The 11,759-nt window shown below is 37.7% G+C and overlaps 1 protein-coding gene across 1 annotated transcript in view; it reads right to left on the reverse strand.

The window, feature by feature from the left end:
• NPEPPS (aminopeptidase puromycin sensitive) overlaps window positions 1-11,759 on the reverse strand; it is an 84,672-nt gene that overhangs the window by 39,549 nt on the left and 33,364 nt on the right. The window contains exons 3-10 of the mRNA XM_015570786.1: window positions 9,604-9,725; window positions 6,913-7,020; window positions 5,906-6,106; window positions 5,353-5,449; window positions 5,207-5,240; window positions 4,245-4,359; window positions 1,056-1,220; window positions 171-275 (exon numbers count right to left, since the gene is read on the reverse strand). Of these exons, the coding sequence (XP_015426272.1) occupies window positions 171-275; window positions 1,056-1,220; window positions 4,245-4,359; window positions 5,207-5,240; window positions 5,353-5,449; window positions 5,906-6,106; window positions 6,913-7,020; window positions 9,604-9,725 (947 nt within the window). The remainder of the gene's footprint in view (window positions 1-170; window positions 276-1,055; window positions 1,221-4,244; window positions 4,360-5,206; window positions 5,241-5,352; window positions 5,450-5,905; window positions 6,107-6,912; window positions 7,021-9,603; window positions 9,726-11,759) is intronic.

The following is an 11,759-nucleotide window of genomic DNA, read 5'->3' on the forward strand; positions in this document are numbered from 1 at the left end:
TGACCTAAGAGATCACAAGAGTCAATATTAAAAAAATACTAATAAAGAAAATCCAGTAGTGTAATATTCTGGATGCAAAAAAAAAAAATTTACTTAGGAACTTAATCTAATTAAGATCTGATATTTTTTCACCATAAAAGAATAGAAAACTTTTAAAATTGCTTTTTTACCGTATCCCCAATGTAGTCGTGCAGCATTCGGATGACAGAAGCGCCTTTGCTATATGATATAGCATCAAATATCTCATCAACTTCAGAAGGATGGCCCACACTGACCTGGCAGACAATTAATTCAAGGTTATGACAGGAAGCAGACAACCTATAATACTGAATTACATAAAAAGCTTTCTAGGAAAACACTTCTAACTAATATGATACTTTTCTGCCTTTGGCTGCCTCATAATGTATAATGATGATCCTTAAAAAAAATATTTAACATGATCCCCGTCAACTCTTAGGGTCCAGTCTTGGCTCTGCTTTGCTTGGGAGGTAAGTCACTATGAATCTGTTTATTGGTGGTGGTGGTGAGTGGGAGTGGAGAAGAGAGAGATGAAAAACACTTTCTTTATGGTTTACAATTATTTGGGCCTTGGTTAAATATGTCAAAGTAGACTATAAGTCTAGTTCTTTGAAGGCAAAATTTATACATATAAACTAGCTGAAATAACCATAACCTAAGTCAAGAAAATTAAAAAAATATATATAAACAGATAATGACAATAAAAGAATATGTTCAGAATTTTCTTTGAAACAAACAATGGAATGATAATGTTCCCCTATGCATATTATTCAATAGGTATGGTTCTCCCATACTAGTCAATAAAAATGTATTTAATGAATGCTTAAGGGTACATAGTACTTGACTCTACAAAGATCAATTTTTATAGTGTCTATCTTAAGAAGAAACATAATTAGACCAGTCTTGCTAGGTTTTCAAGACTGGAAATATAAAGTATAAAAACAAGTGAATCACCCATGCAATTTTCAGAGTTTTAAATATCTCTGTAACAAATTACTTCATTAAAAATGAGAGTAATGGTTGAAATTATGGCTCACTTCAATAGGATGGCTGTTATCTAAGGCATCAAGCTCCTGGGCACGGGTATAATCAGCAGAAACAAACTGAGTCCAGATATCATACTCTGGGAAGCAGTGGTCTACACACAGATATTCAATCCAGGATGCAAAGCCTTCATTTAACCAAAGATGTGTCCACCATTCCTAAAAACAAAAGAGAAATATGTAAAGAAAACAAAATACTTGTCATTCCATTCATTTGAAAAACTCTCATGTCCCCTCCACTATACTCTAAAATTGCCAACTTAATGAAAATTCAAAAAAATTAGTAAATAACTCACATCTCTTGTTTTTGTTTTTAATCCCCATCTGAGGATATGTTTCTACCAATTTGAGAGAGTCAGAGAGAGGAGAGAGAGAGAGAGAGAGAGAGAGAGAGAGAGAGAGAGAGAGAGAGAGAGAGAAACATCGACTGGTTGTCTCCTGTACTTGCCCTGACCAGGGTTTGAATCCACAACCTTTTAGTGTATGGGACGATGCTCCAACCCACTGAGACATACAGGCCAGAGCAACAATTCATATATCTGAACTAAAGAGATGCCTAAAAGAGATTCCAAGAAAGGCCAACGGATGATGTTAGCATTATGCCTAAGAGACATTTCAAAACATTAATAAGTAACATTTTACTACCAAAGGTATAAACAGAGGAAGGAGGGGGGAATAAGTGGGAAAGCCCTTATATAGAAAGGGGAAGAGAGTGGATAAATGTAGGCTTTCCCCCCTATATTATCTCCTATATTGTCATGTAAAATTTAATAAAGAGTTCTCACATACACACACACACACACACACACACACACACACGTCCTTGCTCAGTGGTTAGAGTATCAGCACATGCACCTAAGGGTTGCCAGTTCAATTCCTAGTCAAGGGCACGTACCTGGGTTACAGGTTTCATCTCTGGCCCTGGTTTGGGAGTATGCAGGAGGCAACCAATCGATGTCTTCCTCTTCCTTCCTCCCTCCCTCCCTCCCTTCTTTCTTTTCCAGTGATTTTTTTTAAATCCTCACCCGAGGATATTCTTTCTTTCCACTCTCTTTAAAAATTAATGAAAAAAAATCCTAGGATGAGGATTAACAAAACAACAACAAAACCAAAACAAAACAAAAAACCCTCAAAAAGAACCAGAAAGCTACTAGGACCAAACAAGAAAAACTGGAAACTTTCCATAATGGCTGAGGAAAATCATTGTTTATGGGTGAGTTAAACTTTCTGGGTGAATAGAAAGCAGTACTGCTCATATAAGAACTGGGTGAGAGTAAGAGAATGGCAGCAAGTAGTTCCGTAATTAACAGTATGTAAACATTTATGGAACAGAAAATTCTCAACTGTTAAGAATTAACAGGAGAATGGACAAAGAATATAATGGGTCAAAAAAATCAACTTTTTTTTTTAAAAAGCACATTTTAGATATTTTAATCTAATTTTCATTAAAGTTGATTAAACCTCTTATGAAAAAAATATATGAATCCATGCTAAATGCTAAAGGACTAATGCAATGGTAAAAAACAAAAAGGCATTTTAAAATTCTGAAAAGACCAAGATTTTCCAACATTAAGTGATAAGTGGCTATTTGTTTTGTACAGTTATTTAACTACTAGCCTCCATTAAGATAGCTGCTACATAGCTAGTTATTCTCCAACCTATCTTCAAGCCCTTGAATTTCAGTTATTGAAACAACGGGTATCTAATAACTAGAATAGTTACTCAAACCAGGTAAAAAAGCTGCCTAAAATCAATATATTAATGCACACATTTCCCCAACTAAAAGTTATTACTGGTAGTTTCAAAATAAAATCAGAAAAAATAAAGTCTGCTGAAAGTCTGAGCAAAAAAATAAAAAATTGTTTAGTAACAACAAACTTGTTGCATTAAGCAGAAAAGAACATTTCTGTACATATCTGAACAGAGGTACGAGCATACTTAAATCCACATAAAATTATATTTCAAAAAACCTTTTTTCACCCGTAAGTAAAATTTTAATCATCCAAAGTATAAGGAAAGGGTTTACTTTCAAGGGCTGACTTCCTTTAGAAACTCTCTCAGACATGTCACAGTTGCTACATATCTTACTTTCTTACTTATTTCTGTGACATATGGTCTCAACTAACATCCAAGTCAGGTTTTGCTCTTTGGCAGCCTAAAAAGCCATCAGGGATTTGGCTGACGCCAGAATCTCCAGTTCTTCCTTTGCAGAGGTACTTCCAGTTCACTTAATAAACCCTGTGCTCCCAAGCTTTAACATAATTGGCTGTTCTAGATGGTATTTACCAGTATTTACACTAATTCTGCAATTTCTTTGCTTGAATTTCTATCAAATTTCAACATAACATTTTAGACAATGAAAAAAACTGATCCCTAAAAACATTTCAATATAATCAAACTAGAGGCCCAGTGCACGAAATTCATGTGTGTGTAGGGAGGGTCCCTCAGCCAGGTCTGTGCCCTCGGGGGATGTCTGACTGCCGGTTGAGCCGGGCCTAAACCGGCAGTTGGACATCCCACTTGCAATCCAGGATGCTGCATGTACCAGTGACCATACTTTTCATACAGGTGAAAGCCATCTTGCTGTTTATGGGCAGCTACATTATTTTTGCCCTGATTATAAAAAGTAGTTCATAGCATGATCCTTCTGAGGCAGTAATACCATTTCCCCCATCTTATGGGTGGAAAAACTGAAGCAGAGAGAAGTTAAGTAATTGGCTTTGTCACACAGTTATAAGTGTCAGAATCAGGGCTGATCACAAAAGGTGCAAGCCAGATACCATGCATGGCATTGCTGCATCATCCTGTTTTTTTCAGTGTTAGAGCAGCCTTGCCAGGTTTTAATGTTTATCTCTAAGAGACTGTTCCCAATATATAGGGTACGGTCCCGAAGCCTGGCCGGCAATCAGGGCCATCGGTGGAGCGACCTGCAGGTGGGGCAATCAGGGATGACTGGGGCAATCAGGGGACCCACTGGTACCTTCCTTGGTGGGCGGCCTGGCATTGCCCGCTGGCTGGCCCTGTCCCCTGATCACTGCTACCGGTCACCTCCCTCTCAGGGGGCAGACACTCATTTTATTTTTGTGGCACAATGTTACAGGCATCCCTCAAATATTATGTAGCCAAAATAATGTGCAGCAGGATGAAGATAAATATATTTGAGCACTTAAAAATATTAAATACCATAGTAACAAGATTTCCAAACCATTGATGGGCGAGTTCATGTCCCACAACCAGAGCAACCCACTGGCGTGATGAAGAACAGGAGTTTTTTGAATCAATAAGCAATGCAGTCTCCCTGTGTTAAAAAAAAAAGAATAAAATAATTAAACAATAAAAGTACTACAATAAAAACATGCACAAGTAGGGAAGGGGGATTCAAATAGGAAATAAGATGGTCAAATTAGGCTTTAGAAATGTCAAGAAAACATTTTCTTATAAAGGATAAAAAATTTCCAGGAAGATTAAAGACTACATCAGTAGAAGTCATAAAACAGAAGACAAAGCTTTGACACAAGTTTAATGATCAGGTTATTGATAGGACAGTTGCCTGAAATTTTGGGAAAACTTTGTCTTAGTGATTTAGGGATTACTATGCTAGAGAGAAGACAATTCTTCCATTAAAAGAATGGGAGTGCCAAGTGGGGGGAAGATGCATTTCACAATCCTAAAAAGAACTAAGAAGGTTGTCTAAAACTTAGCTAATCAAAGAAGGCAATTGCAAGTAGAAGGCAAAAACTTGTTTATAGACCCTGCTTCAAAAATTATATAACCCACATGTTTATAATGTAGTGACAGACATGTAAAAATTTGGCTAGAAAATATTAAATCAGTGAAGGTTCGGCAAGCTGGATAAATAACTATGAAACTACTGAGAGGAACAGAAGGCACCAAACTGAGAAACTGAGCCCAAAATATATCTAAAAATGTTACTAATGCCAGATGCTTACTAAAAATCATACAATCTCAGATAGTAGCACCAGAGGGTGTTCATCCACATTTTTGAAATGTGCACAGAAGTGAGGGGAGGGAGGAAAATTTATGGTAGATCATAAAGCAGAAGATACTCAACTGTGATTATGAGTGAAGCTTTTATGAAATCAGTGATTGAAAAGATAAGGCAGGGTAATGCATCATTAACGTACCTATAAGTAACAAGGCCCCAGTTCTCCATGGCACCTTCATAAAATAAATATAAACATTTATTGATATATACACATACTTCTTCCCCAAAAATCACAAAATCAAAAAAAGTTATTACAATTCAGCAATAAAATGAAATTTACTTTACCAGCTGCAAAGTCTGCAATAGCAATGAGATCAATTTTAGGTAGAGGGTAAGGAACATTGAAGTAGTCCTTATAAAAAGGCAGGGTTTTAGCAGCAACCTATAAAAGTATAAACAAAAAAACCATCTAATAAATATTTTATTGGAATTCATATAGAAATGCACAAAGGAATCCTGTTGCAAGCCAAATCATCTCAAGTTACTAGAAATCAATCCCAGGGGCCCTATGTTCAAAGACTGTGTGAGCCCCAAGCTTTGTATCTGCTGGCCAAACTTTAGTTATATCTAACTTGGTATGAAAAATGTAATTACGTATTTTCCCACTCACTCTCTGGGTAAATAAATTCTACTCCAATATTCTCTTAATCATTATCTCATAAAATGTTAGTGCAACAGCAAGGTTGGTACTTCAAAAATTCTATTACAAATAAAACCAAAGTAGCACAACAAATTTCAGTTTAAGTTATAAATAAATGTACTAATAATTGATCAGAAATGTAAATTCCCCAACCTGGAGTTATGGACTGTTGGAACAATCCTCTTCAAGTACATTTACCTCTAACGCAAATTTTCCTTGCTCTGCTTTGCCAACAGGGGTGTAAACACGGACACACACACCATCTTTTGACCTTGTTTCTACAAAGTCATATTCACCCACAACAAATGCCACCAGATACGTTGACATGACAGGTGTGCGGGCAAACTTCACTTCCACTACATTTTCATCATCAGGGTACGGTTTCCGATCAATTACATTCTAAAAAAAGAAAAGAAAAGAAAAAATTTAAACAGATTTACATTAAATATAGAGAAAACATTAGTCAAAAACTGTAGGCTTTGTTGCCTCTTCTTCCCCATTTCCAGAACTTATCTATGCCAATTCACCCAGTGCTTTTATGCTGTCAAAACCTTTCCTATTAAGAAGGAAAGTGATTTGATCATGCAGTTACATTAAAAAGTTCCAGACTAATGCGTTAAAAGAATGAGTAAAAAGAAACAACTTTTTTTGAATGTCTATTATATGCCAGGCACTGGGATGTTTTAAGACAGAGCTCAATACATTTTAAGTGAAATAAGGCTAGGAGACAATAATTATTAATGCAATTGTGAAGTCTACATTTCAAAGGGAACAGATTTTTAGATTTAGAGCATTCTCTGTACTAAGACTAGCTCTAAGCAAATTTCTGAAGAAATCACTATACCTTTGGAGTTCCTAATTTCCCTTTGGTGTTCTCCCCCTTTTTCCTATTCAGGCTCTCAGTTTCCCCAAGATCTCTCTGTTCTTTCTTCCAAGGAAGACTTATTCAAAAACAGACTTGATAAATTCATACTAAATTGTAAATGAATATTTTAGTTTAATATATTAGCCTCCTCCCATGAGGTGGAAAACTCTCCAAATAAGGCAACTAGAAAAAAGAGGGCTTACTGGAAGTATAAAACTAACATTTGTGTAACTATTATCTATGAAGCAGTGTGTTGGGTGGTTTCATGCTACCCTATCTAATTAGTAAACCAAATGTGTTAAAATTCAAAATTTAAATATACTTACAAACACATACATACCATGTTTGATAAAGCTACTCTGTCTTTAGGAACAACCAATGAGATATCAAAAGTGGCTTTGATGGCAGGCTCATCCCAGCAAGGAAAAGCTCTCCGAGCATCAGTAGCCTCAAAAAAGAAAAGAAAAGAATATAAAATGTAAGTATCACTGATTACCCTAGCAGTCTATTTCACAAAGTAACTGCCATCTCTCCCTCTCTATTTCTATCATTCATTCACTTGTTCAAATATTTACTTTCTACTCAGTGCCAGGCAACAAGCTAAGCACTGACTACAAAGAAACACAAGGCTTACTATCATTGCCACATAGTAAGGAACTAGATCTTCTACAGATCATAACAATTTATAGCGATTTTCAACCAGTGTGTCCCAAGAATTTTTAAAACATGCAGTACCTGGCTATTTAATCAAGGGCACTGACCTCTTTTTCCTTAGATTATCAAATAAAGAAAAGGTAACAGCCAACACAACAATAGCTGTCCTGTGTGAATAAATAAAAATTATACCCATTTTTTGCCATATTGGCAAAAAACGTATTTTTTCGTGTGCCATAGAATTTTAGTAGTTTATGTGTGCCATGAGATGAAAAAAGTTGAAAATCACTCTTCTAGAGTAATAGCGCTTGTTGTTTGTACCCTGACCAGGAATTGAACCCACAACCTTTTGGTGTATGGGACGATGCTCCAACCAAGCCCCACTGGCCAGGGCTATAATTATATTTTTTTAATAAAAATATTTCAAAACTGTAATGCAAATGGCTCAATGTTAACACAACAAGAGCATAGGGAGAGTCAATAGTATACTGTAAGGATTCAGAACTGGGAAAATGTGATAGGTTGCCTCTCTGGTTTTTATTTCAAAAGTAAAAATATTTTCAGAATCTTTGATGTACTTTGTTCTTTATCTGGAATGTTAGCAATGGGAATAAAGACAGACGTTCTATCAATTCTAAGCAGGTAATTTGTTCAATGGCATTTCCATATACTAAACATAAAACTGTCACCACTTGACCTACTTAAATAGACCTCATTCTTTCTTTAAACGTAAAAACAGAGCACAGTTGTTAAAGCCAAATAAAATTTAGTGGTTCAGTAGAATATCAGCTGCAAAAGGAAGGATTTAAATAAAAGAACAAAACAGAAAAAAACCCCAATGATGACAATATTCTGTGTCATGAAAAGAAGTAACAAAATATGCAGAAGTAGAGAAACCCTGAAAAAGGTTTTCTAAAGAGGAAAAATATTAGATGGCTGATTGCACTCTCAAAATATTAAATTATAAAAATTCTATCAAAGAATAAATAAGACATTTGCAAAGTAAGTAGAGTGTAAGAAAAGAAATGGTAGTATAAAAAACTTAAATTAGGAGAAGCAGTACAGAAATAAATTTATACTAGAGGAAATTAAATGAATGATACAAATAACAAAATTTAAAGGTTTCTGAAATATTCAAAGGATGAAGTGATGAAAGCAATCAAAGGCACATCTGAGTGATAGACACTAGAGTTACACCTATTGTTAGCTGATGTTCCTGAAGAAGAGCTCAGAATGTGTATATGCAAACACACACACACACACACACACACACACACGCGCGCGCGCGTGCGTGCGCAAATACATGCAGGTAATTTTTCAATACTTGAATTGCTTTTATACTATGTACCTTTCTTTTTTTTAATTAGTATGACAATAAATTTTTATTTCACAATCCATAACAATGGGCCTCATAATGAATATTCAATGTACCAGTACCATGATCTACTTAAGTAGGCCCAAATGGAGTCAACATAATAAATACATAAAGTCTGAAATGTTCTGGTTTTTAATCATTTAAAATCTATGAAGAAATTCAGTAATATCTCTAACTCAGATTCTGAAATTAGTTCATACTAAATTAGAAAGTGAAGTTTTAAATTCATTTCTGCACCTTAAGCTATGAACTTTGGCCAAGTTATAGAATGCAAATAAACAAATTTCCTCATCTGTAAAATGGAAGGACACTATTACATCTGCTCTGGTTATCCAACAAGGCTGATATAAAGAAGAAATCAAATAATCTATGTAAAAATATTCTCTGCCCATTTAAGAATACAGGTCATACAGAAGACATGATTACAGCTTTCTGGAAAACCAACTTCCTTCTTTAATAGGCAATTAAGACATATTGGTCATTTGTCAGCTTCACTGTACAACAAACCAGTGGTAGCAGTATTATCTTTGTCTTCTTCACCTTCCATATCTTCATACTCCTGATCTCCCACATTTAAGGTAAAGACAGTTTTCTTCTTCATTTCTCCTTGAAAAGGGGTTTCCTCAGGCCGAGGTCGAAGCGCTGGCTCCGCTGGTGGCGGCCCCACGGCAGGTCCCTAGGTCCCCGTCACGCCACTGCCAAGTTCCCCAACATGGACTCCTTAGTCCGCTTGGAGATGTTCGGGGGACCCTATGTACCTTTCTTAATTAAAATTATCCTTAGTATCTGATGCCTGTGGTTTTTCTTACTAAATTAATAGTAATGCTGTTTCCCTCCCTCTTATAATGAAAATAATTGGCTGAATATAAAATAAAAATCTAAAATCATAAATATAAGTATGGCCAAAGGCACCTAGCAACAAATAATCACACAAATAATAGAATAAACCTTTATCGGAATATCTCATTTAATATCGCAATACTTCAGAAAAGAATACCATACCTCAAACTGTGTGACAGCAGCATAGCGTACCTCTCCAGAAGGGGTAGTATATTTACTTCTATAGAAACCTTTCATTTTGTCATTCAGTTCTCCAACAAAATCTATCTTTAAGGTTCCTGTACCTGTGATTGAAGATAAATGAAAACCACTTTTAGGGAAATGTTAAGTACAAGTTATCAAAAATATGTCCTTAAGACACTAATTCGACAGGCTATTTACAATGTTTAAATCAATCCTTCCTTTCTCAAATACTCCTCCTGGCGATGGAGAGAATATAGTTTTTACTAAAGTACACAGCAGACTAATCCTAAAGTAAACTTAAAGTCATGTTTAGGGTGGGTAACTGCTTAGAAAGTTCTTCAACTTTATTATTAGTCTCAAATGACCACTACATGAAGATAAAAACAGAAAAGGAAATAAACATTTATTATTAAACTAGAGGCCAGGTGCATGAAATTTGTGCACATGGGGGAGGGGGGGGCCCTCAGCCTGGGCTACGCCCTCCTGCAGTCCAGGAGCCCTCAGGGGATGTCCAACTGACAGCTTAGTGCTGCTGTGGAGGCAGGAGAAGCTCCCGCCACCACTGCTGCACTCACCAGCTGTGAGTCTGGCTTCTGGTGCAGTGACCACCAGAAGGCAGCTCCTGCACTGAGCATCTGCCCCCTGGTGGTCAGTGCGTGTCACAGTGACCAGCCGTTCGGTCGATTTGCATATTAGCCTTTTATTATATAGGATGTATAACATGCTATTGTGTTTTTAAAGTATTTATAAACTTGAAGGTAGGTATTGTCTCTATTTGCTCAGATGAGGAAACAGGCTGCAAAGTTAAATAACTTGTCCAAGATCACACAATTAGTTAAGTAGCAAAAATGAGATAAAAACTTAAGCCCTGACCGGTTTGGCTCAGTGGATAGAGCACTGACCTGTGGACTGAAGGGTCCCAGGTTTGATTCCGGTCAAGGGCATGTACCTGGATTGTGTGCACATCCCCAATAGGGGGTGTGCAGGTTCTCTCTCATCAATGTTTCTAGCTCTCTATCCCTCTCCCTTCCTCTCTGTAAAAAATCGATAAAATATATTTTAAACAAAACTTAAACCTGTTTAATCTAAAATTCATGCTTCCTGCCCAATTTACTATGTAAATTGGTTCTTTTAGATTAATTCATGTCAATACCTCTATCATTAAGACAAGACACTATCTGCTCAATCTAAATGGAACAGTGATTCCATACTTTTGAAAGGAGCCACAGGGAATACCAATGATTTGATCATCCAAAGCGCATAAAACATCTTAGAGCCACCTCAATCATTTGAAATCTGATATTAAAGAAATACATTTAATCAATAATTATTAAATACAAAGAAAAATGAATATTCAACCTGAATATATATTCTACTAGAGGCCCAGTGCACGAATTCATGCATGGGTGGGGTCCCTCGGCCTGGCCGGCAATCAGGGGCTGATCAGGGCCGTCTCGCCCAGTCTTGATTGGGGCCAATTATGGCCGGCCAGCCAGCTGGCTGGCCAGCTGTAGGGGAGGGACCACAGGACGTTGGTCGGCCATGGGAGGTTGGCTGTGGGAGCACACTGACCACCAGGGGGTAGCTCCTGCATTGAGCATCTGCCCCCTGGTGATCAGTGTGCATCATAGCTACCATCTGGTCATCCTGTCATAACGGTCAGTTAGGCTTTTATATATATATAGACTAGAGGCCCGGTGCACAAAACGTTGTTCACTCGGGGGGAAGGGGAGGTCCCTCAGCCTGGCCTGTGCCCTCTTGCAGTCTGGGACCCCTTGGGAGATAACGCCCTGCTGGCTTAGGCCTGCTCCCGGGTGGCAGAGGGCAGGCCTAATCCCTAGGTGCAGCCCCTGGTCGGGCTCAAAGCAGGGCCGATTGGGGAGTTGGGGAGCCACCCCCTATCATGTACAGAGCATGGCGGATTGGGAAGTTGTGATGCCACCCTCAGTCACAATCAGCGTAGGGCCGATTAGGGGGTTGGGGCACCGCACCCTGTCACACTCAAGGCAGGGTCGATGGGGAGGTTGCGGAGCCACCCCCTGTCATGCACAGAGCAGGGCCAATAAGAGGGTTGGGGCACTGGCCCTTGTCACGCACAGAGCAGGACCCATCAGGGGGGGTTGGGGCTCCGTATC

The sequence above is a fragment of the Myotis davidii genome, unplaced genomic scaffold (assembly GCF_000327345.1).
Source record: "Myotis davidii unplaced genomic scaffold, ASM32734v1 scaffold327, whole genome shotgun sequence".
Classification (NCBI taxonomy): Eukaryota; Metazoa; Chordata; class Mammalia; order Chiroptera; family Vespertilionidae; genus Myotis; species Myotis davidii.